Genomic DNA, 23816 nt, shown 5'->3' on the forward strand with positions numbered 1-23816 from the left:
CCAAAACCTTGGCAGGGAAGAATGGAAGTCACAGCCCTGAGTGGCACAGCCTGAGAAACAGCCTCTGACCTGCTGCTATTGTGAGAATCATTTTTCTTTTCATTTTTACCTTAATACAAAAATTCTTCTACAAAACAGAAAATATTTCTGCTCTGTGTGATTTGATGTAAAAGCTTAAGAAGAGCCTCCCTCAAGGCTCAAAAAGCAGAGGCAAATAGCCCCCACCCTTTTCTGTGTGTTTGCATTTCCTAATTACACCAATTTCTAAGCCAGAACTGTATTTGTTGATGCTTCAGGTTGGCAATGCTGATGGAAGAGGCTTTCAGGAAAGCCAGTAAAAATATTCAACGGCAAGATTTGTAATTAAAGCTTTTTTTTTCCCCTCGTGTTTTGTCTGTTGGAAAGTGTTTGCAGTGTGGGCTCTTGAGGGCAAATGCTGCTTCTTGCTGTTTGCACAAGCTCAGAACAACAGACCCAGCCCCAACTGGTGCCACAAGCTTTGCCCAGCCAGAGCCACAGCATGGACACCTCTCCATGGGCTGCTCTGCTTCCAGCCTGGAGTAAAACCACGGGGCCAGGCCTGCAAAAGGCACCAGGCACAGGATTAGGTCAGCTCCAGTTGTGGGGACAAGGGCAAAGTGCACCTGGCTCGTGGGATCCCAGAGGGGTCAGGCTGGAAGGGACCACAGAGGGCACCTGCTGCCACTCCCTGCTCCAGCAGGGCCACCCCAGAGCACTGGAATATCCTCAGGGAGGGAAATGTTCTGGGCAATCAGGGCTCTATCAGCTGCACAGGACGGAACTCCTTCCTCCTGTCCAGGTGGGACTTGCTGGGCTCAGTCCCTGCCCGTTCCTCTGGTGCCACTGCTGGGCCCTGCTCTGAGCCCTCCCTGCACACAGGGACAGATTGGTCAAATCCCTTCCCAGCTGCCTCTTCCCAAAGCCAGTTCTGCTCCTGGCCGTGCTCTGCTCCCAGACCATCCTGCAGCAGCCTCTTCCTGCTCCTGGAGCATCCCTGGGCACGGTGATCCCAGGCAGCAGGGCCAGAGTTCACCTCCCCAGCAGTGCTGTGCTTCTCTCAGGACCCTGCTTCCCTAAACTCATCCCTGACAGGACCCTGCTTCCCTAAACTCATCCCTGACAGGACCCTGCTTCCCTGAACTCATCCCTGACAGGACCCTGCTTCCCTGAACTCATCCCTGACAGGACCCTGCTTCCCTGAACTCATCCCTGACAGGACCCTGCTTCCCTGGGCTCATCCCTGACAGGACCCTGCTTCCCTGAACTCATCCCTGACAGGACCCTGCTTCCCTGAACTCATCCCTGACAGGACCCTGCTTCCCTGAACTCATCCCTGACAGGACCCTGCTTCCCTGAACTCATCCCTGACAGGACCCTGCTTCCCTGGGCTCATCCCTGACAGGACCCTGCTTCCCTGAACTCATCCCTGACAGGACCCTGCTTCCCTGAACTCATCCCTGACAGGACCCTGCTTCCCTGAACTCATCCCTGACAGGACCCTGCTTCCCTGAACTCATCCCTGACAGGACCCTGCTTCCCTGGGCTCATCCCTGACAGGACCCTGCTTCCCTGGGCTCATCCCTGACAGGACCCTGCTTCCCTGAACTCATCCCTGACAGGACCTTGCTTCCCTGGGCTCATCCTTGACAGGACCTTGCTTCCCTGGGCTCATCCCTGACAGGACCCTGCTTCCCTGGGCTCATCCCTGACAGGACCCTCCTTCCCTGGGCTCATCCCTGACAGGACCCTGCTTCCCTGAACTCATCCCTGACAGGACCCTGCTTCCCTGAACTCATCCCTGACAGGACCCTGCTTCCCTGGGCTCATCCCTGACAGGACCCTGCTTCCCTGAACTCATCCCTGACAGGACCCTGCTTCCCTGAACTCATCCCTGACAGGACCCTGCTTCCCTGAACTCATCCCTGACAGGACCCTGCTTCCCTGAACTCATCCCTGACAGGACCCTGCTTCCCTGGGCTCATCCCTGACAGGACCCTGCTTCCCTGGGCTCATCCCTGACAGGACCCTGCTTCCCTGAACTCATCCCTGACAGGACCTTGCTTCCCTGGGCTCATCCTTGACAGGACCTTGCTTCCCTGGGCTCATCCCTGACAGGACCCTGCTTCCCTGGGCTCATCCCTGACAGGACCCTCCTTCCCTGGGCTCATCCCTGACAGGACCCTGCTTCCCTGAACTCATCCCTGACAGGACCCTGCTTCCCTGAACTCATCCCTGACAGGACCCTGCTTCCCTGGGCTCATCCCTGACAGGACCCTGCTTCCCTGGGCTCATCCCTGACAGGACCCTGCTTCCCTGAACTCATCCCTTACAGGACCTTGCTTCCCTGGGCTCATCCCTGACAGGACCTTGCTTCCCTGGGCTCATCCCTGACAGGACCCTGCTTCCCTGGGCTCATCCCTGACAGGACCCTGCTTCCCTGGGCTCATCCCTGACAGGACCCTGCTTCCCTGGGCTCATCCCTGACAGGACCCTGCTTCCCTGGGCTCATCCCTGACAGGACCCTGCTTCCCTAAACTCATCCCTGACAGGACCCTGCTTCCCTGGGCTCATCCCTGACAGGACCCTGCTCCCCACCTCAGCACAGGCAGCTACAAACTGGAGTAAAACATTTCCCTTCCAAATCAGAGCTTAAAATCACAAACTCCTGCCCCAGGCCAGGCCAGGCCGCCGTGCTCCTCATTCCCCACCCATCCCACACAAGCCCCCGAGGGATCAGCACCCCTGGGACTCGGGCAGAGGCTCCCAGAGCTGCAGGATGTTTTAAATGTTTTAAATGCACGTGGGAGCAGCTCCTGTGGCACCCCCAGCCTCCCCTGGTCACCCCCAATCCTCAGCAGCTCTGCTCTTACCCAACTTCTGACCTACTTCTGCCTTGTGCTTCTCTCCCTCCCTGCTCCTGCCCTCAGCCCCCAATTAAATCTGTGTGAGATTTCCTCAATTATCCCCTTCCTGCTAATAGATGTGCAAAGAGGATGCCATAACAATGTATTCCCCTGGCACTGGTTCAAAATACATCTCCGAATTAACGTTGAGGAGTGCAGGATGTAGGAACACTTTAATTAAACATAAATGTATAGGAACCAGCAGTTAGGTTTATGAAAGCTGATCTTTTGCTGCCACCACAACACTTCATCTCAGCCATGCAGTGAGAATCTTCGTGCTCCTCTTTAATTGACAGGCCAATAAATCAGCACTAATCTCCCCTCTCTCTGTAGCTGTGCATGCTGTTCTGGAATACAGCAACATTCCACTGGCACAACCCAAGCTGCAACATGCATGGAAAACGCTCCAGGCAAACCTTGAAACCTGTAACAAAACTTGGAGGGGGGACCTGAGCAATAAAAATCCGTGTTTGGCAATTCTGGCAGGAGTAAAGCTTTACACACACCTTTGGAAAGAGGAGGAGCAGGAATAGAGAACTCCCACCTGAAGCCATTAAGATGTTCTGATAAGCACTTGCAATTCTGGATGAATACAGAGATAATTTGAACACGATTTCTAATTGAGACAAAAACTGTCTGTGAGGAATAGGGAATGAGCCTGGGAATCTTTCTGCCCATTACAGAAGGCATCGAGTCTCTGCTCAACTTTACAGCCCCCTTCTGCCTCATCCCAGGAAAGTATTGAGAGATAAGAAATTGCATGTCTTCATAAAAAGGAGGCTTGAATCCATCTGCACACCTACAGCTGCATTTTCCATAGATGATCTCCTGCTTTATCTCCTCTCCTGGCCCAAAACAATCTCCTAACAGCTCAATAACAAACTGCAATTAACCACATCACTGCAAAGTGATGCTCAGGGTGCTGATGGCACAGAAGGAAGAAACAAGATTATTTTAAGCCTGGTGGAGAGTAACTTGCAGCACTTTCAGCCCTGCTGCAAATACCCAGAAAACTCCCAGGCAGCAAGTCCCTGAGTACACAGCAAACAGCCACTGGGGTGATCTCGAAATTATTTAGGGCACTGCAGTGCTGGATGAGGCTGAAATGAAAGGAGATGAAGCCTCAAGGCCAGGCAGGATCTCTGCAGGAGCTGGGAAGGCAGCCCTCAGAGCTCCCTCAGAATCCCAGGGGAACACAGCAAGGACTGCGCTTTCCACCGTGCTGGAGATGGGCTGAGCACAGGAAGGAAAAGGAACATTTTTTAACTTTTCCCCAGTATTTCTTTATGCTCTGAGTGGGACCTGGATGTCAAAACGACCAACACCTCTGGAAGCAGAGTGCCACCTCTCAAAGCCTCAGTCCCCTCTATCTGCGAGGAAGGCAGCGACTCCCAGCCCACTGAAATGACAAGCAGCCGAGCTCTGCCTGGCTCTGGAAAACACACTTTGCTCTAAATATGAGAAGCTCTAAACAAAAAGCTGCAGCTTCCCTCTTGCCTCTCCCTGTTTGCTCTGTGTACACCCAAGGCCCTCGTTTCCACCTTACTGCACATGTACTGAAGCTATTTTTGGCCAAGAGTGACGTGGCTTTGTTTGCATAACTGGGTTCCCACCTCATGATCTGCCGCTCTAATAGTTTGCAAAATAATAGCTGGAAAATGTCTGATTCCCCAAGAAGTGCCTGCAAAGTTCAGTTTGTCTTTATCTTAACTCCAAAATAAAGGAAAAGAATTAAAAAAAAAACCCAAAACAAAACAGGAAGCAAGCCTTCCTGCAGCATCACTTATAAAACGCTTCAGCAAGATGTAAAACAAATTATTTAGTGATGACCAGCTGGGATGTGGGGATTTAATTTTGCTTCTGGTTTGGATGAGGGAATCAAACCAGAAAAGATGAGGCCAAAGTCACACAGGAAGAAAACTATTTTACACAGTGGGGCCTTAACAACTCGCATCAACCCAAAATATCATCTGCAGGAAATGCAAACTTATCACTGATGGCTAAAAACAAAAGCACAGCTCAAAATAGCAGCATTTCAGATGAGGCAAATACGTCGCTTGGACTATTCTCAACTGTCAGAACTGAGCTGCAATCACAGATCTCTCTTGAGGAATATTTGGTATTTGTCCAGCATTAAAAATAAAATGTGAGGTATCTTAGAAAAGAAAGAGATGGCTCAAATAAAGAATGTATGGAAATAAATCCTGCGTGCAGAAGGATCCAACCACTTGCTCTTCTTGTTCAAGTCCCAACTCCTGGCAAAAGAGGGACAAAACCCATTTCTACAAGAAATTCACCTCAAAATTTGGAAACATGTCAAGAGACTGAGCTAAGGAGACCCATCATACAAAGCAGTGGAGTTATTCCTGCTTTTAGGTGAAGTCCTTGCACCAGGAGGAGTGGAAAGGGAGACATGACAGGGGCTCATCCTTCTTGGAGGTGCTTCCTGGGCATCCCAGCCCAGCTGCAGCTTGCAGCAGCTGCTCTGCTGCCCCTGTCTCTCCCTGGATCCCACAGCATCCCTGGGGAGAGCCCTGCAGGGGACAGCAGCACGTGGAGTGCCAGCAAGGTGGGGCAAAGGCAGCACTGCGTGAGCTCTGCACACTCAGAAGTGAAACCCACTGCTCAGGGCAAGAGTGGCCAAAGGCTCTCCAAAAGTGGTCCCCACTGGCCACAATCTGCACTGTTGCTGCTTCCCAGCAGTGCAATCCCTTCCCACTCCCCAAAGGATGCTCCCTGCATGGTCTGCCGTGCTCCTGTGTGGGACTGCACACCAGGAACAGCAGCACTGCAGCCAGCTCTCCTCCCATCTCCTTCCCAGGGCAACAATCCCCGCTCCGATCACAGCACAGCCACCACAAGATGTCTGCTCTTGTTCGGAAAAGACTGATCTCTCAAGGTTTTTGGATGACAGGATAATGTATTTCCCTAGATATTAGAGACTGAAAGAGATTTATTAGGGGAATTATTCTCTATATTCTGTGCAGTCCATTAGGAGATGAAGCTTTCCCTGCTCCATCGAGGAGCTCATTGCAGGCCACGTGACTGCACTGATACAATACCCAAGCCCCCTCTGCAGCCTCTTACCCTGCTCATTTCATACTCCTCCAAGTACAAGCACAGTGTTGGGTCAATATCCCAGTTCCATTCATGTGTGAAAACCCCCATAATTCTGCAGGACAAAACCAGGGACAAAATTAGACCCTTTATTCCTACCTTTGGTACTAGGGACAGCTTGTTACCAAATCCACTTCAGCTTCTCCAAAACTCAGAGCAGCTGCAGTTTCCCTGGGAGCCCGAATTTTCAGGTGCCAGCACCTCAGCAGTGTGGGCAGGTGCTCTGAATTTGGGGGTTATGAACACACCCCCCCCCAAACTGCACGAGGATTGAACAGCTTGGGGTGAACAGCAAAGGGGATGGTCCCAGATGTTGCTCCCAGGTCATCGACAGAAGCAAAGCACACTCTGGACACTGTGGGATCACAGAGCTCCTCCCAGAGCAGGATGCTGCTCCAGGATCCCAAGGGAATTGCCTTTGGCCACATCAGGCTGCTGATGCAGTAAAACACTCAGAGCTCATCTCAGAGTCCAGGGAGCCCCACACAGCCACTCCCCATCACCCCTGGTGTGATGTACCCCACCCAGTGCCTTCAGCAGCACTTCTGTCATGCATCTCCAGCCTGATGCATCTCACAATCGAACCTCAGCAGCCACAGAAGACATTTTAGAGCTCTGACCCATGCTTTTGCCTGTCCTTCCCAAATTTAGCTCCTTTTCAGCTAAACACCGGTGACACCTTGAGTCACGAGCGCAGCCAGGGCTCAGGAAGCACTACAAAAGCGTTTGTTCCAATATTTACGCAGGGATTTTTCATGCTACACCTACCACGAACTTTAGTTTATTGGGAACATAGTGCACTGGGGAAGGGCAAACCACAGAGTCTATACTGCTGCCAAGCAAAATGTCATTAAGGTTTTAGCAATGCAACACAAATTGAGTTTACATTAAAGCTTCTTTTGTATAAACCATATCCCAGAGTGAAACACAGTGACAGAGCTGAGTAATGAGTCGAAGCAGAGCAATCAAGGTGGAACTACTGAGCAACAGGGAAAAGGAGCCATTCCAAAGTGCTATTTAAAGTTAGGCTGAGAGCTCCATTTGAACTATGGAAGTGATTATGTACAGCCACCATTGCACACACACTGAATGCCATGGAGGATGCAGTACCTGCCACCTGCAGCTGCACAGAGACACCTCGAGCTTCAATGGCACTATAAAAACCATCACAAACTGGAAGCTGAGCTTCTTCTTAATATAGACTTACATATAACTGCTGAGGAGCTGAGAAGTCTGGAACTTCAAATCTCTCTTGTGCTACCCAGCACATAAACCCACAACTCAAAAGGTGACCATTTGTCATTTCCAACCTTTCCTTCCTGCAAGATTCAGTCTCTGAAGCCCTGTCTGTCCCCAGGAGTGCTGGAAAACACCAGTGTTATGGCACTGTTGGAGCAACACCAAAATCACCGAGGTTTGTGTCCCCCCAGCCCTGCTCTGTACAGAGCCACAGCGTTTCTGGATGTTTTTCTAAACACCCAAAGCATGGGATGTTTGGAAATCCCACTCATTTCTAGCTCCAGGCTGTATAAGGTGTGCTTTGCACTGCTCGCCGGGGAGGGAGCCCAGAGCAGGGTCTGTTCATGCCAGAGGGATGCAATGGGGTCAGGGATGACCTGGAGCTCACACTCAGCTCCCAAAGCCAGCAGGTCAGGCACAGCTCAGGTGCTGAAAAGGCTGCAGTGCTGCAGTCAGGGGTGCAGGGACCCTGGCTGGGCACTCCTCACACAGCCAGATGGGGCTGGATCACAGCGCTGCAATATTCTGAAGCTCAATCCCTGTTTCCCCCTCGAATGAGCAAGCCAATCTTGATTTATGTGAACAACAACACACAGACAGTTTTTCAGAACTTGCAAAAAAACATTTATAAATGGCTAAATATTAAAAAAAAACCCACCCAAAGAACAACTCCATAAAGATTTCAGAGCACTGCTAAGTAGAGCAGCATAATAGGTTTATCAAGATATAAAGCAGCCCTCCCCAAAATATATGGCTCAGACATACCCTGCCAGCAGAAGTACTCAATGTTTAAGATGAGGGAAGAGAGATTCAATGAGGATTTGTTTTCCTGGCAGCCCTCCATACGTGCACATAAACCTCTTGTAGCAGCACACTGATATTTAAACTAATTAGCACCAGGAAAGCCTCGGGACTCTGCTTTTCTCCCAGCCTGTTCCCAGGGACACAGGGGCTCCAAAATCTGACTGTGATCACATCCCACTCACGTCCCAGGATGCTGCAGCCCAGGAGCCCCAGCACACCCCCCTTCCTGCCCAAGTACACGGGAACACGGGGCAGGACACTTGGCAAAGAGAAAAAAATCCCCCCTCTGCCCAAACTGCCCACTCAGCACTATGTGAGAGGATAAAAATAGCAGGCAGGAGGGCTGGCCCTGAATATCAAGCAGCATTCCCACCCAAATCAACTTCCCCCTCACTCTGTTCTCCCACAGGCTGCACGTTGCCTGAATTTCCTATTCCTCATAAACACAGCCGGTGGGGATTTAGCTCTGGGGAGGCTGGCACATCCACCATCATCGCTCTGGCAACCCCCCACCAGCCTCTGGAAAGAGCTCCTGACTTCCAGAGGAGAAAGGACAGGCTGGGGGGGTGGGTTGTGTGAATATTCAACACCTCTGCACAGCAGGCCTGCCTATTATTAGTATAGGGGATGTCAAAGAAGCTCCACTCATGCAAAGTTTCCAGTCTAGCTAATTAACAGTGGCTTCCTCCAGCATATCAATTTGGGCTTTAGTCCCTTGTACACAAGCACGCAGGGCAGGAAGGAGAGGAGCAGAGAACAGCAATGGCTGCAGTCATCTTTAAAGGCTGGAAATGAAATCTCTCAGGTAAGACAGAGAGAATTAACACACATTGAGAGGAGGCCTCCCCTCTAAGGAAGGGCTGAATCTCCCATCTTTTAAAAAAAGACTGGATGTGGCACACAGTGCCGTGGTTTAGTTGAGGTGGTGTTAGGGCATGATCTTAAAGGTTTCTTCCAAAGTAGTGATTCCTCCTGGAGCACATCCCCAGAGCACCTGTCTGGAAAAAGCTGAGATGATTTTGACTGGGCAGCTAGCAAGAAGCAAAAAGTTCCCTGACAAGGGGCAGCAGAGGCCAGTGATCTGGGTCAGGATGGGACTGTCACCCCCTGCTTCTGACACCCAGACCATAAAACATCTCCCAGCACCGCTCTGGGGCTGCAGAAAGGAACTCACTGCTCCCCTTGCCCCAGGATCAGCCACGGCCCAGCTGGCAGGACCTGCCTGAGGGTAAATCAGAGACATGAGAGATGCTGAGGGTCCTGGCAGGGCAGCCTTTAGAGCACTCCTTGCCATCCCTGCTGCAGCTCAGGGCACCTTGAGGTCTCCTGCAAGTTGGTCTCGATTGTGCCAAACTGCTTTCATAAAAGCAAAGGCTCTAAGTGACCTAAGTGCTAAACCAAAATGCTCTGCACATAAACTGCTTCAACACAGAGTTTTCTCCAGGCTCAAGAGTGTACTCTGGAAAAAAAATTAAAGACTGAAAGCTTTTAGAAATCTGACCTTATTTAGTTTTACCTGCTTCTTAAATTAGGAGAGAAATAAAAAAAAATAAATATTGTATGGCTCCACACACAGCACCCTGCAGTGCTTCAGTTTCATATTCCCACCTACAAAGTGGGAACCATAACATTATCTACTACATAAAAAACTTCCCCAGCTTGTGCCCAGATTTCAGACACTCTTGCTTGGAAGGATAAATCCCTGCTTTCTGCACTGCTCTGCCACCTCACTGGTGTCAGCTGTCAATGAAAGCACTCAACAAGAGACACCCAGGCCCACAAATCTCACCCCAAATTTCCACATCTTGCCAGAGCAGAAACTTCTTTCTGGCCAAAAGGTGATTTGCAGCCCTGTAGATCTTCACTGAGCTGGGGGCAGAGGTGACAGATGAGTTTCCCAGCACTGCTATTGTGAGCCACATCTACGTATCCTGCTCCTGCAGGACGGGGTTTATAAATCAGCAACTCTGATTTATAAACCCCAGCAAAGGTTTCAGAGCTGCCTGCTTGCCATCATTTAAAAACAAGCTGCTTTATGAACAGGCCTCTCCAGACCCAATTCCCTGCCTCAGTGGTGCACAGGTTTTTGGCATGGCTGTGGCTGAGCCAAACAGCACCCACAGATCTCTGGGTCAGGAGCAGCTCGCTTCCCCTTCCAGCTCCACATCCTTCCCACCCATCACCACAGGAGAAGCAGTTTCTTAGCTGACCTTTCCCCAACTTCAGCAGAGTGTTTGGTTTGCTGAGGTTTCTGTTTTCCACAGCTTCTCTAAGGGGCTCTGATGCAATCTGGGCTCTGTTTGCCATCTGAAATAGGCCTGGCTTTATCAGGATGCACAGGGCACAGATAATTCAGGAGCAATTTTGTGTCACAACAGCACCTTGGCTTCCAGGAAGGTCTCCAGAGCAGCTATGAAAGCTGCAAATGCTCCTCTTAAAAGATTAATAAAGTGATTAATTAAGGACCAAATCCATCCATGCACTGGTCAGTACCAGATCCTGAACAGGGACACAGCTAATGGACAACACACCTGAGACATTCCAAGGCAGGGCTTGCACACTGCCCAACAGGATATTTCACTGCTCTGCAGTCACCTGCCTTATCCTGGCCCCAAGGACAAGCAGCTTTATTGGATCTGGATCATTTTATCTTCCAGGAAAGCTTTGTTCAAAGCTTTAGATGTTCAGCTTGTTTAAAACCAGAACAGCTTTCCTGAGTTGAAAGAAGCAGTTCATGTCGCGGCAGCGAGGTAGGACCCAAAGGGAAGGAAGAGAAAAAGAAAAGCTGAACTCCTTGTCTGGCTCTCCTGTGCCTTTGTACCTCAGCCCACAAAAACTCAGCAAAGAAAACAGAAGTGATGCAAGATGGAATTCCAGAAAGCCACAAGCGACCAAAATTCCAGCGGTGCATCCCTGCACGCGTTCCCTGGAAACCAACACCCAGCACAAGGAGGATGGAGAAGTCAGCGTCACTCACTGCCAACTTACTGCTCCAGGGATGGAAAAACACACCCAGAGGCCAGGCCCCCCTGGAAATCCCATTTCAGGAAGGCAGTTCATCAAATATCAAAGGGGAAAGGAATACAATAAAGGTCTGGTGAGGAAGGACAGCAGTGGGGTGGGAAAGAGCCACAGAGACACAAGAGAAGGTCAGTTCCCTACTCCAGCAGGGAAATTCCTGGCTCCCAGATCATCCTTTGTTCCTGTGCCCTAGAGGAACAACAAGGGCTAAAGCTCTTCTGCCACACTCAGTAGAAAACTCTGCCTGCATCACAGCACAAATTGGGAAACCTACTGGGTTTGGGACAATCCTGATCTGAAACCAGACTCACGAGTGCTACAAATCCAAAACAAGGCCTCCAGACATCAAACACAGGGGCACAGCAAAAAAACCCACCCCCCACCCAAGCAAGGAAACACATCAGACAAATTAAACCATTTTTGCCATCTTTTCTGAATTCTTCCCAGAGGAAAACATCCCCAGGCCCACAATAGCTTTTCCTTCCCCCACTAGAAGCATCATTCACAAAAAAAGAACCAAGTGGATTGTGCCTACATTTGCAGAACACTTTGGGAAAGAAGCAGTGACACAAATTTGTTGCCGAGATGGTGCTGGGAGCAGCACCAAACCCAAAGGACACAGGGCTAAAAAAGGAAGGAGAAAAAATAAACCCATCAAAACCACGGAGCAGATCTGAAGGCGACGTGAAACGTCACAGTTCCCTCCACCTCCAAGGAACACTCAGCCACAGGCACAGGAGGCCCAGGGACAGTCCAAAAGTCTCTGCTACCCACTGAAGGGACACTGATTTGGGGAAAATACGATGCACCTAAGCTTTTATTGCCACAAAATAACAACAAACCAAAATAATCCCCATCTGTGGCGGAAGGACCCAGGGATTGAGGAAGCTGTTAGTCAAGCACATTGTTATAAACACAAAGCTCAAAGCAGGCAAATCCCAGCCCTGAATCAGGCAGAGAGGCACGTTCCACACAGCTCCTTACCCGACTGATCTGCAGCTTCTCAGCTCCAGGCTTGAAGAGGTTCCATCGACGGCCGCCGTTCCGGCAGTTCCCGCGCACCTTCAGGGTCTTTGAAGCCTGTTCGTTCTCAGCTGCCAGGAGAAAATCCACAGGAACAAAAAAAAAAAAAAGAATGACAAAAGATAAATGCTGTGCTTTAGCTCAGGCTGGGGGCGGAGGCTGTTCTTTTAAATGAAAGAAACAAAATTGTTTGCAAGAGACTCATTCAACCTCTCCTTTAGAAAAAGAGAGCACTGAGTATATTTAGGTGCTTTATTCAGTGCTCTTGGGATACAAGAGAAATAGTGCAGCTTGGATACTACAAAAAGGCAGAGCTGGGAGCCACATCCCGAGGTGGGGCCAGCCCAGCTGGGTGCAGAGCCAGGATGCTCTGCCAGGAGCTCCAGGAGCAGGAGACCTTCATCAACCTGCAGCGGGTGTGCACAGGGCAGCACCTGCAGCAATGCCAGCTGCACACTCACTGTGCTCCACGGGATGCCAGGCCTTGGAAAAGAAACAGCTCCTCCAATTTACACACAAAACAGAAATGGGGAAGTCCATAAAAGCTGTTTTTTTAAGGAAACTGGGCTGGTTCTCACCCCCAGCGTTTCAGGCCAAGCCCTCACAGATGCAGTTCTGCTCTAGCTTTGACTAGACACAAAAAACCACACCAAACCCCAGCCTGGCCTTGCAGATGGCACTAGCCAGGCACAAAGCAGCTTCTGAAAAAAAGCAAATGAGCTCTACTTTTCCAATTAAAATTTCCAATGTGACATTTTCAGCTCCACATCCCGTCCCTCTCTTTTTAGGGTGAAGCAGCCATTCTGTATTAGCCCAGAGTTTTCCCTCCCACATTTGGCAAGCTTAGATTGTAATCCCTTCTTCCATCAGGTTCTTCACATCCCTTGGCCTGGAGGGAATGAAACAGAGCTGAGCACCACTGGTGCCCCCACAGCTGCTGCCAGCACAGGTACCTGTGATCCAGGCAGTGCACAGATGTGGTATATGATGTTTCCAGAACCTGGAAGTTCCTCATCCCAGTCATGGAGCAAGGATCTAGGGAAAACAGCCACTTTCTGGAATCCTTCCCTAAAAGATGCTCAGTTTCTATCTCCTGACGTACCTCTAACCCAGCAGAGGTTTCAGACTGTGTCAGTCCTGGGGGGGTTTGAGACCAGAATAAATAAATTCCAGGCTTTGGGAGAGTGGAGACCCCCACAGCAAACAGGTGGGGGCTCCACCCTGCCCATTCCAGAGCGCAGCAGGGCAGGGATGCTGCTGCAGCCTGCCTGGGCAGCCATCCTGATTTTCTTCCAGTGTTGCTGGGAGAGAGATTGCACTGAGACCTATTTCCTCAATGCTGATGCAGGCAGCCTGCTGCTATTTTTAGCAGCCCACGTTTCACTTTGGAGACTCTTGGCGAGCCGGGCTGCAGCATGGTGCCGATTACAGCGGGAGGCGATGGATGGAGCAGCAAACAGGGAATGCTCGCTCCGAGGGGCTGTGTGACCCCCCTGTGCTGGGAACCACTGCACCCCGGCAGCAGAGCCATCAATTAACAGCACAGGCAGCTAATTGGCCTTGTCTCCCCCAGTTCTTCTGAAGCCTGATGTGCAGCCACCATCCATCAGCTCCCCGGATCCCCGAGTGCTCCCCAGCAATGCCAGCACAATCTGGCTCGCCCATTGCTAAATCACAGGATTCTTCATGCCAGCAGTGGCCCTTCAGGAAATAATCTCCTTTCTCTCATTTATCAATCTTTTTTATTAGGAGGTTCAAAAAGTGATGTCATCTATTCAGCCATCAGCCAATTTACCTTCAGATACAGATACATTCCATGGTGCTCTGGTGTCACTGTGAGCAGGACAATGCAGAGGGGTCACCCCAGTCTTTGGCTCATGAGATTCCCTCCTTCATCATGAAAAGTACCCAAGCACGAGAGGAAAAAACCCCTCACTTCTTGTGTTTCCAAACAATCAGACTTGAGTAGTGATCTCAGTATCCATCATCACTCACCACCACCAAACGGTGACTACTCAGCGAGTACTCACCACAGAGGATCCTTAGAGGACAGAAATTCAAGAGAAAAGCTCCAAATATAAACTCACACAGCAGCTGCTGAACAGCTCTTACACCTCACGTGCCTACCCCTGCTCATCCTCTCATAACCAGATTTTGGGGATTGTGTTAGAGACATTAAAGGGAGAAAACAGCCTTATTTCATATACACACAGTGCACAAGATGCTATTAGCCAGCAAGAAACTCCTCAGCACGCGGCTCTCAGAGCTCCCTCACCTGGCACCAGGGATGTAACCAGCAGGGATGCAAACCACATTCCTGCCTTTCCCACCCCTGCTGCAGCATGGGTGACATCCAAAAAGCCAAAGCTGGCAAAGAGGCACTCACCACGTCTGCGGAGCAGGTGCTGCATGCGCCCTCCCAGCTGGTCCAGCCCCATGGGGGTGCTCTGCGAGAGGGGCTCGGAGCGGCAGCGCTCCACCAGCGCCTTGAAGGGCTCTGCCTGTGGGGACGGCTGTGCAGGATGAGATGTCGGCTGCCAAGAGAAGGGGAACAGAAGAATTTTACCAACAGCAGTTAAATCTCAGGCAAAGCAACCACAGGACGTACAATAATCCACGGAATTTCCACGAGCGCGGCTTGCTGCAGCCTGCACCCGCTGCATTTCTGACTGCAGGCTCAGGACCTGCTGGCCCTGGCGTGCAGCTCCAGTGCCCCTACTGCAGCTTAGCCCTCTTACAGCTTGGAGCCCAACACTTCCAGTGGCCCTTGAGTATCCTGGGAACTTCAGGGAGAAACCCTGACGGGGACCCACCTGCTGCTCAGTGTTTTGGGGGTGAGGCTGCTCTCCCATTCCCAAATCCCAGCAGGAGCACAGCCAAGGAAGGAATTAGCTGGTGCTCAGGAGCCCGTACCAGCAAGGGCTGGCTGCTTCCAAGGGACAGCAAAGAGCAGCCAAACAGGTTGGCAGCTCACAGCTAACCAGACATGTCCTTGCATCTGTAGCCTTTACTTGAATAAAACAGCTGCAATTAACTGAAGCACCCATAAAATGGTCAAATAACTCAGTTATACCTTAATGCAACACTAATCCAAAGAATTGGCATTTACAGCTAAGTGGAGAAAAATGCTGACGTTTTCCTCACTCCAACTTTTATTATTCTATTCCAGGAGGAAAAGTTCCTGAAAGCGACAACTGTACCATGACATTTTGCAGAATGGAATGTTCTTTTTAAAAACATCACAATTCAAACTCCTGCTTTTCATTTTATTCTCTGTGACTTGTGACACTGTGGAAGTCGTGTCTATAATCTTACAGTCAAGAAATCAGAAGAAAAATCATCTGACAAAGGTCAGGGGAAGCAAACAGGAGGTGTTCCTCTCTGGGAGGTTTCTAGGCTCAATCACAGACACATCTGTCACACTTCCAGGAATAACTGCTAATAACTGAGTGCCTGGGATGGTTTGGTGGATCCATCCTCGAGACTCCAGCAGCTCATTTTCACTGATGTGCTGTTATTTTCATTTACAGGTGAAGAACAAAGCAGACAGGCTGTAATTACCCCAGAAGAAAGCTGTGGATAAATTAAGGCTCCATCTCCCAGCACCAGCATCATATCCCAGTGAACCAGTTCACTTCTCTTAGCTGCAAAACAGCTGGGAGGAGGTAAAAGCCAAAGAAAACCTTCCATCCAGGGAATTTTGGACACAGAGTCTCTTTAGCATAATGCCAGCAATGCCCAGAGCTTCCTCTTCCCATCCCTACTCTGATGCCTTGTTTTATCTTTTGAGGCTGGGAAAGGGATAAAGGAAAGACACACCATGTGTTTAAAGAAAACATGTGGGAATCTGAATTATCCATGCGTTCCATGGCTGGTTCTATACACAAGCAAAGAGTATCAGCTTTGCAAACTCAACCTGCCTTTCCCTGATGATGTTAAAAATACGTTTCCCAAAAAAACCCTGCCCCACTATAGACAGCACTAAATATAGGCTTTAATTCAAGGATTTTGCTAGCACCTCCTGGTTATTATGAATACAAGAATCTGAACAGCTTGCAGATAGGCTTTAGAAGTTTTGTCTCCTCTAAAAATAAAATGATTGTCAGACACAACCATATTAGAAGTCATAAATACCCCAAATCTTCATTCTGCAAGTAAATTGCACCTCGCTGCAGAAAGGAACACAGTGCTCTTTTGGCAACGGCAGGATTTAGAAAGTGAAGTATTATTTGTTAATTTGGAAGGACTATAAAGTCTTTTGTAACAGCAGGCTGAGACACAACCCAGGAGCTGAACAATCAGGAGATGAAGAAAGCTCTGAAGATCAACTCTCCCAGACACCATTTTCTGGTCAGTGTCATTCAGCAGTGGGAGGGAAGCAGTGGGATTTTTATCCACTCAGCAATCCCATCTCTGCAGCTGCTCCCACAAGAAACCAATCTCCAGCTCAAAGTCACTACGGGCATCAGCTGCAACTTCTCAGCAAACACACAAAAGGGAACTTTGCTGCACCTTCCTCTTGTGAAAAGGCACTTGGAGCTGCACTAAAGCCAGAGCCCAGAGCTGTGGGAGGATGTGAGCTGTGGCCCAGCTATCAGGCAGCAGATCTGCAACCCCATCCCCTGGCACGAGCACACTCAGGGAAATCGGTAATCCTGCGCTTCCAGCTGGACCCACCGCAGGGAGAGGCTCCCGCTTCCCCACGGAGCAGCCATGGCACAGGAACCCCAAAAACCTCCTAAAGCCCTGACAGCTCCCATATCCACCTGCGCCACTCGCAGCAGCAGCACACTCTGCACCTTTGTGGCACTGGGACACTTTGTGAGTCCAGGGCTCAGAGGAACAACCTCAGCAGCTGCTCCAGAGAAACATCTGCAGCCATGCAGGAGTTTGAGCACACGGCCCCTTACAGAGCCCTGAAACCAACCACAGCATCCCATCAGCCTGTCACCTCGTCCTATGGGACACACAGCTTTTGCCAAGGCTGACAAGCCTGTAGGAATCTCATTTTCACACTTCTGGCAATCCTAATTCCCCCAGAGAACAGCCTCACAAACTAAACTATGTGCAGCCAGAAAAAAGCTGCAGCCTGCAAACCCTTTGGAGATAAAATTCTGAACCCCAAGGAAAAAGATCAGGCTTTCTGTTCCATCAAAATAACCTCTTATTTCTCAACCAAGCCAGCAGAGGGCACAGAAAGACTGTGGTGAAAGCGCTCTGCCGTCACTGCGAGGGTGACACCACCCCAGGGGATCCCAGATGCTCCCAGTCCACCCTTTGAGAGATGTCTCTGCCAGAAATAAACCTGACACTTGTTTCTGGGTCCTAAAAACTCCAAACTGATACCTGAAATATGAATTCAGATGCTTGTTTTGCAACCTTTCCTCGTGTCACTCCAAAGGAGGTATCAAATCATCCCAAACCCTGCCCATGGACACACCAGCCAGTTTGGAACCCTGATGGAAGGCTGGAATTGCAAAATACAAGTTATCAAAGCTGCTTTCCATCTAAACATCATCTCAAGCTACTGGAAATTCTCAAAGACAACTCCTGGAGCTAGGCCTGACTTCCTGCAGCAGCAGTTTCCCTGATGGGATGCTGTGGTGTTCATTGAGGTTGGAGGAGGATCATTCACTTCAGTGGAGACATGGAAAATGGAAACTCTGCCCAAAAACCAGTGAAACCTCTGTGTCATCTTTCACTCAATTTCTCATATCTCAGAATAAGGATGGCACTGTGATTCCAGAGCTGCAGCAGCGTGGATGCAGTAACGCACTTCCCACTAACAATTTGTTCTGATTTTTACTGTTCTTCCAATTCCTCAAAGCAGTTTATCTCCACTGTTTCACAAGTTCCCAGAACACATGAAAGTTTGGGATGGGGTCTAAAACAACTATCAGAGATGTGCTTTTCTACTTTTCTGCATCTGCTTTTATTAAATGCTGCTGCAATGCTCTTTCCTTTAAAGCACCAGGATCAAATCCTACCAAACTACTTGCCCACAATATCACTCAGCTCCTGCCCAAAGACATTAGAATTTTAAAAGGAAAGACCAGGAAAGCAAAAACCAGGGGCATTAATTGCAGACACAACTAAACAGATTTACTTACTGGCAGAACCCATGTACAGATCCCCTAAATCCCACTCCAGCATCCCTTGTGCTACACCAGCCTCAGTTTCTCACACCATCTCCCCACAGGAGCCTCTGTGGGAACAGGACTTTTATGCTTTTTTTTGGGCAATGTTTAAGTTGTTTGGGAAATGCTTTCTGCCCTGCTCTGCTCACACACTAAAACTGCTGGGGAACTTGCTCAGAGCACTCAGCCTGGCCAAGCCACCCTGTCCTGGCAGCACCTTCTCCCTGCCTGTGGTTGAGCACTTCCCTTGAAATACAAATCCTACAGATAATCACAGCAGCCTGGAGTGGAGGCAGCAGAGCCAGCAACTCCTCAGGAACAGGTGCCAGCAAAGAGATGGACTGAGCCCTAAAACAATAAGAGGCTGGAGTTTGCTGCTACTGTCACGCTCAGGCTGAAGTTACTCCTCTTCCATGTTTATTTTTGGTAAAGCGTTTCCGAGTGCCGCTCCCTGATGGGAGATAGGCGAGCAAATCCCTGGGGTATCTCAGCTCATTTGTTACTGGAGCTGCTGGCAGACTCTCCAGGGCTCTTCCCGTCCACAAGATCCCTTCTTCAGCCTCCCTTCGCTCTGGGTTTGGTGCCACCACCAGATCTCTGTGCACTTCCAAACCTGCAGCAGGAGTTGCTGGGGTGCAGGAGGTGTCCACAAGCCAGGTGGGGCTGGCTGCTCTCCCTCCCACCCTGCTGCAGCTCCTGCCCAGAGGAGCCAGCCCTCCCTGCCAGAGGAAGCGCGGCAGCCCGGAGGTCGTGTGCTATGGCCACGCTCCACGGGAACTCGGGGGAGGTTTCCTGCCCAGTTATCTCAAGCACCATATTTAAATGTCTTGGTCAAGCTGCAACAGCTGAGCTGGGACTTAGGGCATCTCCTGTTCACACAGCTGAGTCAGGAAAGCGCTGGGATTGTGCCCTGAGAGCGCTGGGAACAGACGGGCAGCCCCTGCCCTCCCAGCAGGGATGTGGCTGCTCTGGGAGAAGATGCTGCTATTCCCCTCTGCTCCACTCCATCCTTTCGTGCCTCTCTCATCTTGCTCCTGCCCACAACACTTTCAGCTTGGTCCCTGTGAGGGGATATCAAACCACAGCCCTCCCAAGCTCCTCCTAAAAATGCTTCTTCCAGAAACCCCAAGAAGAGACCAAGCACTACTCACTCCTCTGGAGCGCCTGGGATTACACAGAGAGCTTCTGTAATTCTTTGTATTACACAAAATGGAGCAGAAAAACAAAGCCAGGAATAACTAACAATACTGCTGCCTGTTTTAGCTGCAAGTCAGAAGTTCAGATTTTTTCCCCACAGCATTTCTAATCTGCTGCCAATTTTCAAACACTTCCCCTCCTGGCTCAGAAGTTACTGTGACCCCTTTTCCAACAGGCAACAGTGTCATCACCTCTGGAATATCTCTTGTCTCACCAAACCCAAAAGGAAAAGAGAAAGTTTCTTCACAAATCAACGTAATTTTTCTACCTGGCAGCTTGAAAAAAAGAAAGAGAACATTCCAGCCTCAGCTAACCAGCAGGTACCCAAAAGAACCCTAAAGCTGGGCTTCACTCTGGCTCCACAGGACTTCTGATGTTTTGTGGCAATAAGATGGACAAGACAGATTTGCAACTAAAATGCAATGTCCTCATAAATGCTTTGAGGATTTTAAGGGCTTTGAAAGACTTGCTTGTACCAGACAGGAAAGTCCTGCCATGACTGGAGCCATCAGCATTGCCCAGCTCTCATCATCACCCACCTTGCCACTCCTACATCTGCTTTAGGTAAGAAAATACAGAGGGCAACTGCTGAATTCTGTTTGCCCACAGCACACTTTAAAACTCCCAGTTTGCTAAAACCCCTCTTCTAAGGAGCTTCTACTTCAAATGAACCTAAATGCAGAGAGGAAAAAAACTAAAGGTAGTGTTTAGGAATGCATAAACTGCTACAGCCTCTTCAAAAGACACTGATACACACAAAAGGTCACAGCAGGAGCAGCTCTGGAGGTTTAAGAGCTCAAACTCAGACTGATCTAAAAGCTGCTGCCACTATTCACAGAAATCCAAATGAAGGATGTAAAAAAACCACTTTCAAGTGTGAACCAGCTTTTTGAGATGTACAACAGCATGATCTTACTGCGAACTTCACAAAGTTGCTCCTACCTTTCCATTTTTGAGGCGTCCGGAAGAGACAATCCTCGAGACGTGCACTTGGAAGGGCCTGCACTCCGTGCTGCACTCAAACTCTTCCACTCTGTCCATGACCTCCACGGAGTTTTGCTCCACAAATGAAGCGGTTCCCCGCGTTTTAATGCGGTCACCATGCTGTTCCAAACCCTGCCTTTTCACTGTGGAACACTTCAAAAAATTCACTACAGAAAAGTCCACGTCGGCAACTGCTGAACAGCCCATGTCCGCAGCATCCAGAACATTCTCGGGAATGTTGTGAGAAGGTGGCAGATCCCTGCCCATCACCTGACCCTCCTCCAGAGAACTGACAGTGTCTTGGCTCTCCTCAGTCAGAGCTGCCTGGGGAAGGTGGATCAGAGCCTCAGGTGCTGCAGAGAAGTCACCACTGGCAGCTGGGGAATGGCCCAAGTCCACAGTACCCAGCTTATTCACAGGAAGATCAGGAGAAGGTGGCACATCCCTGCCCACAACCTGTGATGTCTCTGGAGTACTGCCCGAGTCCTGAATCCCCAGCTCACCTCCCGACAAGTCCTGCAAAGGCAGCTCAGGATTTCTCAAGTCCTGATTATCCAGTTCTGTCCTTGAAATTTCCTGAGCCACAGCTGGAGATGGATCCATGTCTTTAGCAATCACTGGGGCACAAGCCACGTCCTCAGTATCAAGTTTAGTCAGTGATGTCTGTGGAAGGTGGGTCTGAGCCTCAGTCACTGCAGGAAAGGCACCATCAGCAGCTGGAGAAGAGCCCAGAGCTGCAGCATCCAGATTACTGACAGGAAGATCAAGGGAAGGTGGCAGGTCTCTGCCCACGACCCTCTCCAGGGTACTGCCACTGTCTTGAACCTCCAACTCACCTCCAGACAAGTTTTGCAAAGGCAGCTCAGGATTCCTCAAGTCCTGATTATCCAGTTCTGTCTCTGAAAGCTCCTGAGCAACTGCTGGAGACGGATCCATGTCTTTAGCAACCACTGGGGCACAAGCCACATCCCCAGAATCAAATTTAGTTTGCGATGCCTGTGGGAGGTGGGTCTGCACTTCAGTTTCTGCAGAAAAGTCCCCTCTGGCAGCTGGAGAACGGCCCAGGTCCCCAGTATCCAGACTAGTCACAGGAAGATCAGGAGAAGGCAGCAGGTCCCTGGCCATGACCTGGCTCTTCTCTGGCATCGTGCCCAAGTCCTGAATCGGTTCAGCCAGAGTTGTCTGTGGAAGCTCAGTCAGATCCTCAGAGGGATCTTTGCTGTTCAGCTCAGTGAAAGAGCCATCTGCCAGCTCTGCCAGCTGGGACATGGATGGTTCTGGCCCAAAGGGAGGAAGTGAGGTTTCATTAAGCCTGTCATTGCCACTGTCCAGGCCAGAGGAACCAACGCCTTTCAGCCCATCTGCGGTTTTGCAGTGCTGCACAGGCTCCTTCCCCGCCAAGCTCTCAAAGCTCAGGTTCTCCCACGTGCCTGAATCCGGGGACTGCAGACAGGCTCCCACTGTGCAAAAGGCCTTTGCGCTCTCGTTCTCGATAACCAACCCCTCTTTGGGGGAGGCAACATCCTGCCTGCGGCCTCGGAAACTGCGCTGAGGCCTCTTCTCATCGGGGGAAAACGCCCTCGAGGAGCCTCGCAGCCGCCGAGCTGCCTCGGCCACGCTGCTTAAGAACCTCACAACACCCCCAAAGTGAGTGGCTTTGGCGGCACCGTTTGATTTCTTTCGCTGGCTGAGATTCTCCTCACATCTCGTATCAAAGTCAAAGTAAGAAGCGGAATGATCGGTTGTATTTTCTAAGTTCTGGAAATTGGTTTCAGCCCTTTGATCTGGGAGCTTTGAATTATCTTTGCTAGCTAATGAAATTCCTTTCAGATAGCTCCAGACATCAGAGCTCCTTCCTCTCCTGCTCTCCTGTGGGAGCACAGCACACCTCTTTTGATTGTCCCCTTCTGTAATTGCAGGACTCTTAACGTGTTCGTAATTCAAAGACTCGCTCTTCCTGGCTGCTATTCTGTGGCAGTTACCATCATTATCCTCACCGTGTAATCTGCCACTAATATCCCTGAGACATTTACTTTCAGTGGTATCGAGTTCAGGAATGCTGATGTTCAGCTCTATGTCCTCAAAAGAAGAGTCCAGATCCTCGATGTACCCCGCGTACGAGTGGCGGGAGGGCCTCCGGCCATCGCCCAGCTTCTTAACCCTGTAGACAGCTCTCTGCCCACTGCAGTGAAGGTCCTCCTCAGGGTCACACACATCCTGAACTCTGGATGCTCTCAAATCCACGTTCTTGGCTGTCCTGGAGGATCTTCCCTTTTTTGACGAGCGTACCCTCTCCATGAAAGATGGCTTTTTTAATTCTGAGACCTCAGAGGCAACTCCCAGCAAAATCATCGACTGGGGTCTGTCTTTATTCGTAGCGAGTCCTTTCCTGCGTCTGACGAAATTCCAGATCCGGCTGCCCTTGGTTGTCTTCTTAAACCTGTGTGTTTCCTCCTGCTCACCGGGGATCGCGTCGCCGGAGGCGCAGTGCTCAGCACCACAGGCCTCCAAGGCATCGGTGCTCCCTCCCTCCATGTTTCCTCGGAAAATCCTGTTGGCATATCCATTGGGAATGCTCACAGAAGCAGTCCGCTGGAGGCCCTGTAGAGCTTCCATTGCCCTGGCTCACAGGCTGGTTCCAGGAGTCACGGATGCATGGTCCTCAGATTGCTTTCTTCACAAGACTTTAAGGGAAAAGAACAAAGGAATGCCATTAGGAGCAGAAAACTTCCAGAAGACACATTTCTTAAAGCATCACAAGTAAAACTTCATCCCACTGGCTGTGGTGGTTTTCCCCACTGATTCCAGGGAGGCTGAAATTTTGCTTTCAAACCATACAAATTTTAAAGCTATTTAAATCTGAGTTAAATGGCTGAACATTTAGTGACCACAAATAAACTTCCTGCACTAATAAAGTCACCACAAAGTACGCTCAGAATCCCATGAATCACATCTTTGTTTTGCAAGCCGCGGAGGCTCTAAATGCATCAGAGTTCATGGCAGAGAAAGGAGAGAGGAAATTCCAGTGAGTGTCCCTGCACATGTCACTGTCATCTCCACCATCCCCAGGAACTGGCACCATGCTCCCAATAGCTCAGTTTCTTTCGAAGAAAAAAGTCAGGGTGAGCCTTTTCCTAGAAGCAACGCAACTCTAAAACACTACAACATCAGAAAACTCATGGAACAGCCAAGCCAGGTTTTTCATACAGTAGCGATGGCACCAGCACGGGAATCCCTCCTGGCACTGGTCTCACTCAAGCTGCTTGGCCACCACTCAAAGCTACAAAAAACGTGTTCCCTTCAAGTGGGTTCCAGTGGACAGGATTAAAAATACAGCAGCAATGGAAACCACTCTGAACCAGCTGTGGGA

The 23816-nt window shown here is 50.1% G+C and overlaps 1 protein-coding gene across 4 annotated transcripts in view; it reads right to left on the minus strand.

The window, feature by feature from the left end:
• Positions 1-23816, minus strand: part of ARHGEF9 (Cdc42 guanine nucleotide exchange factor 9) — a 197029-nt gene that overhangs the window by 151741 nt on the left and 21472 nt on the right. For all 4 annotated transcript variants that reach the window (XM_014256478.2, XM_014256477.2, XM_088062766.1 and 1 more), the window contains exons 2-4: positions 20405-23130; positions 14515-14662; positions 12090-12199 (exon numbers count right to left, since the gene is read on the minus strand). In XM_014256478.2, coding sequence (XP_014111953.2) covers positions 12090-12199; positions 14515-14662; positions 20405-23062 — 2916 coding nt within the window. In that variant the 5' untranslated portion in view covers positions 23063-23130. The remainder of the gene's footprint in view (positions 1-12089; positions 12200-14514; positions 14663-20404; positions 23131-23816) is intronic.

The sequence above is a fragment of the Pseudopodoces humilis genome, chromosome 15, assembly GCF_049639895.1.
Source record: "Pseudopodoces humilis isolate 2021_Gansu_Grassland_sample_001 chromosome 15, ASM4963989v1, whole genome shotgun sequence".
NCBI lineage: Eukaryota > Metazoa > Chordata > Aves > Passeriformes > Paridae > Pseudopodoces > Pseudopodoces humilis.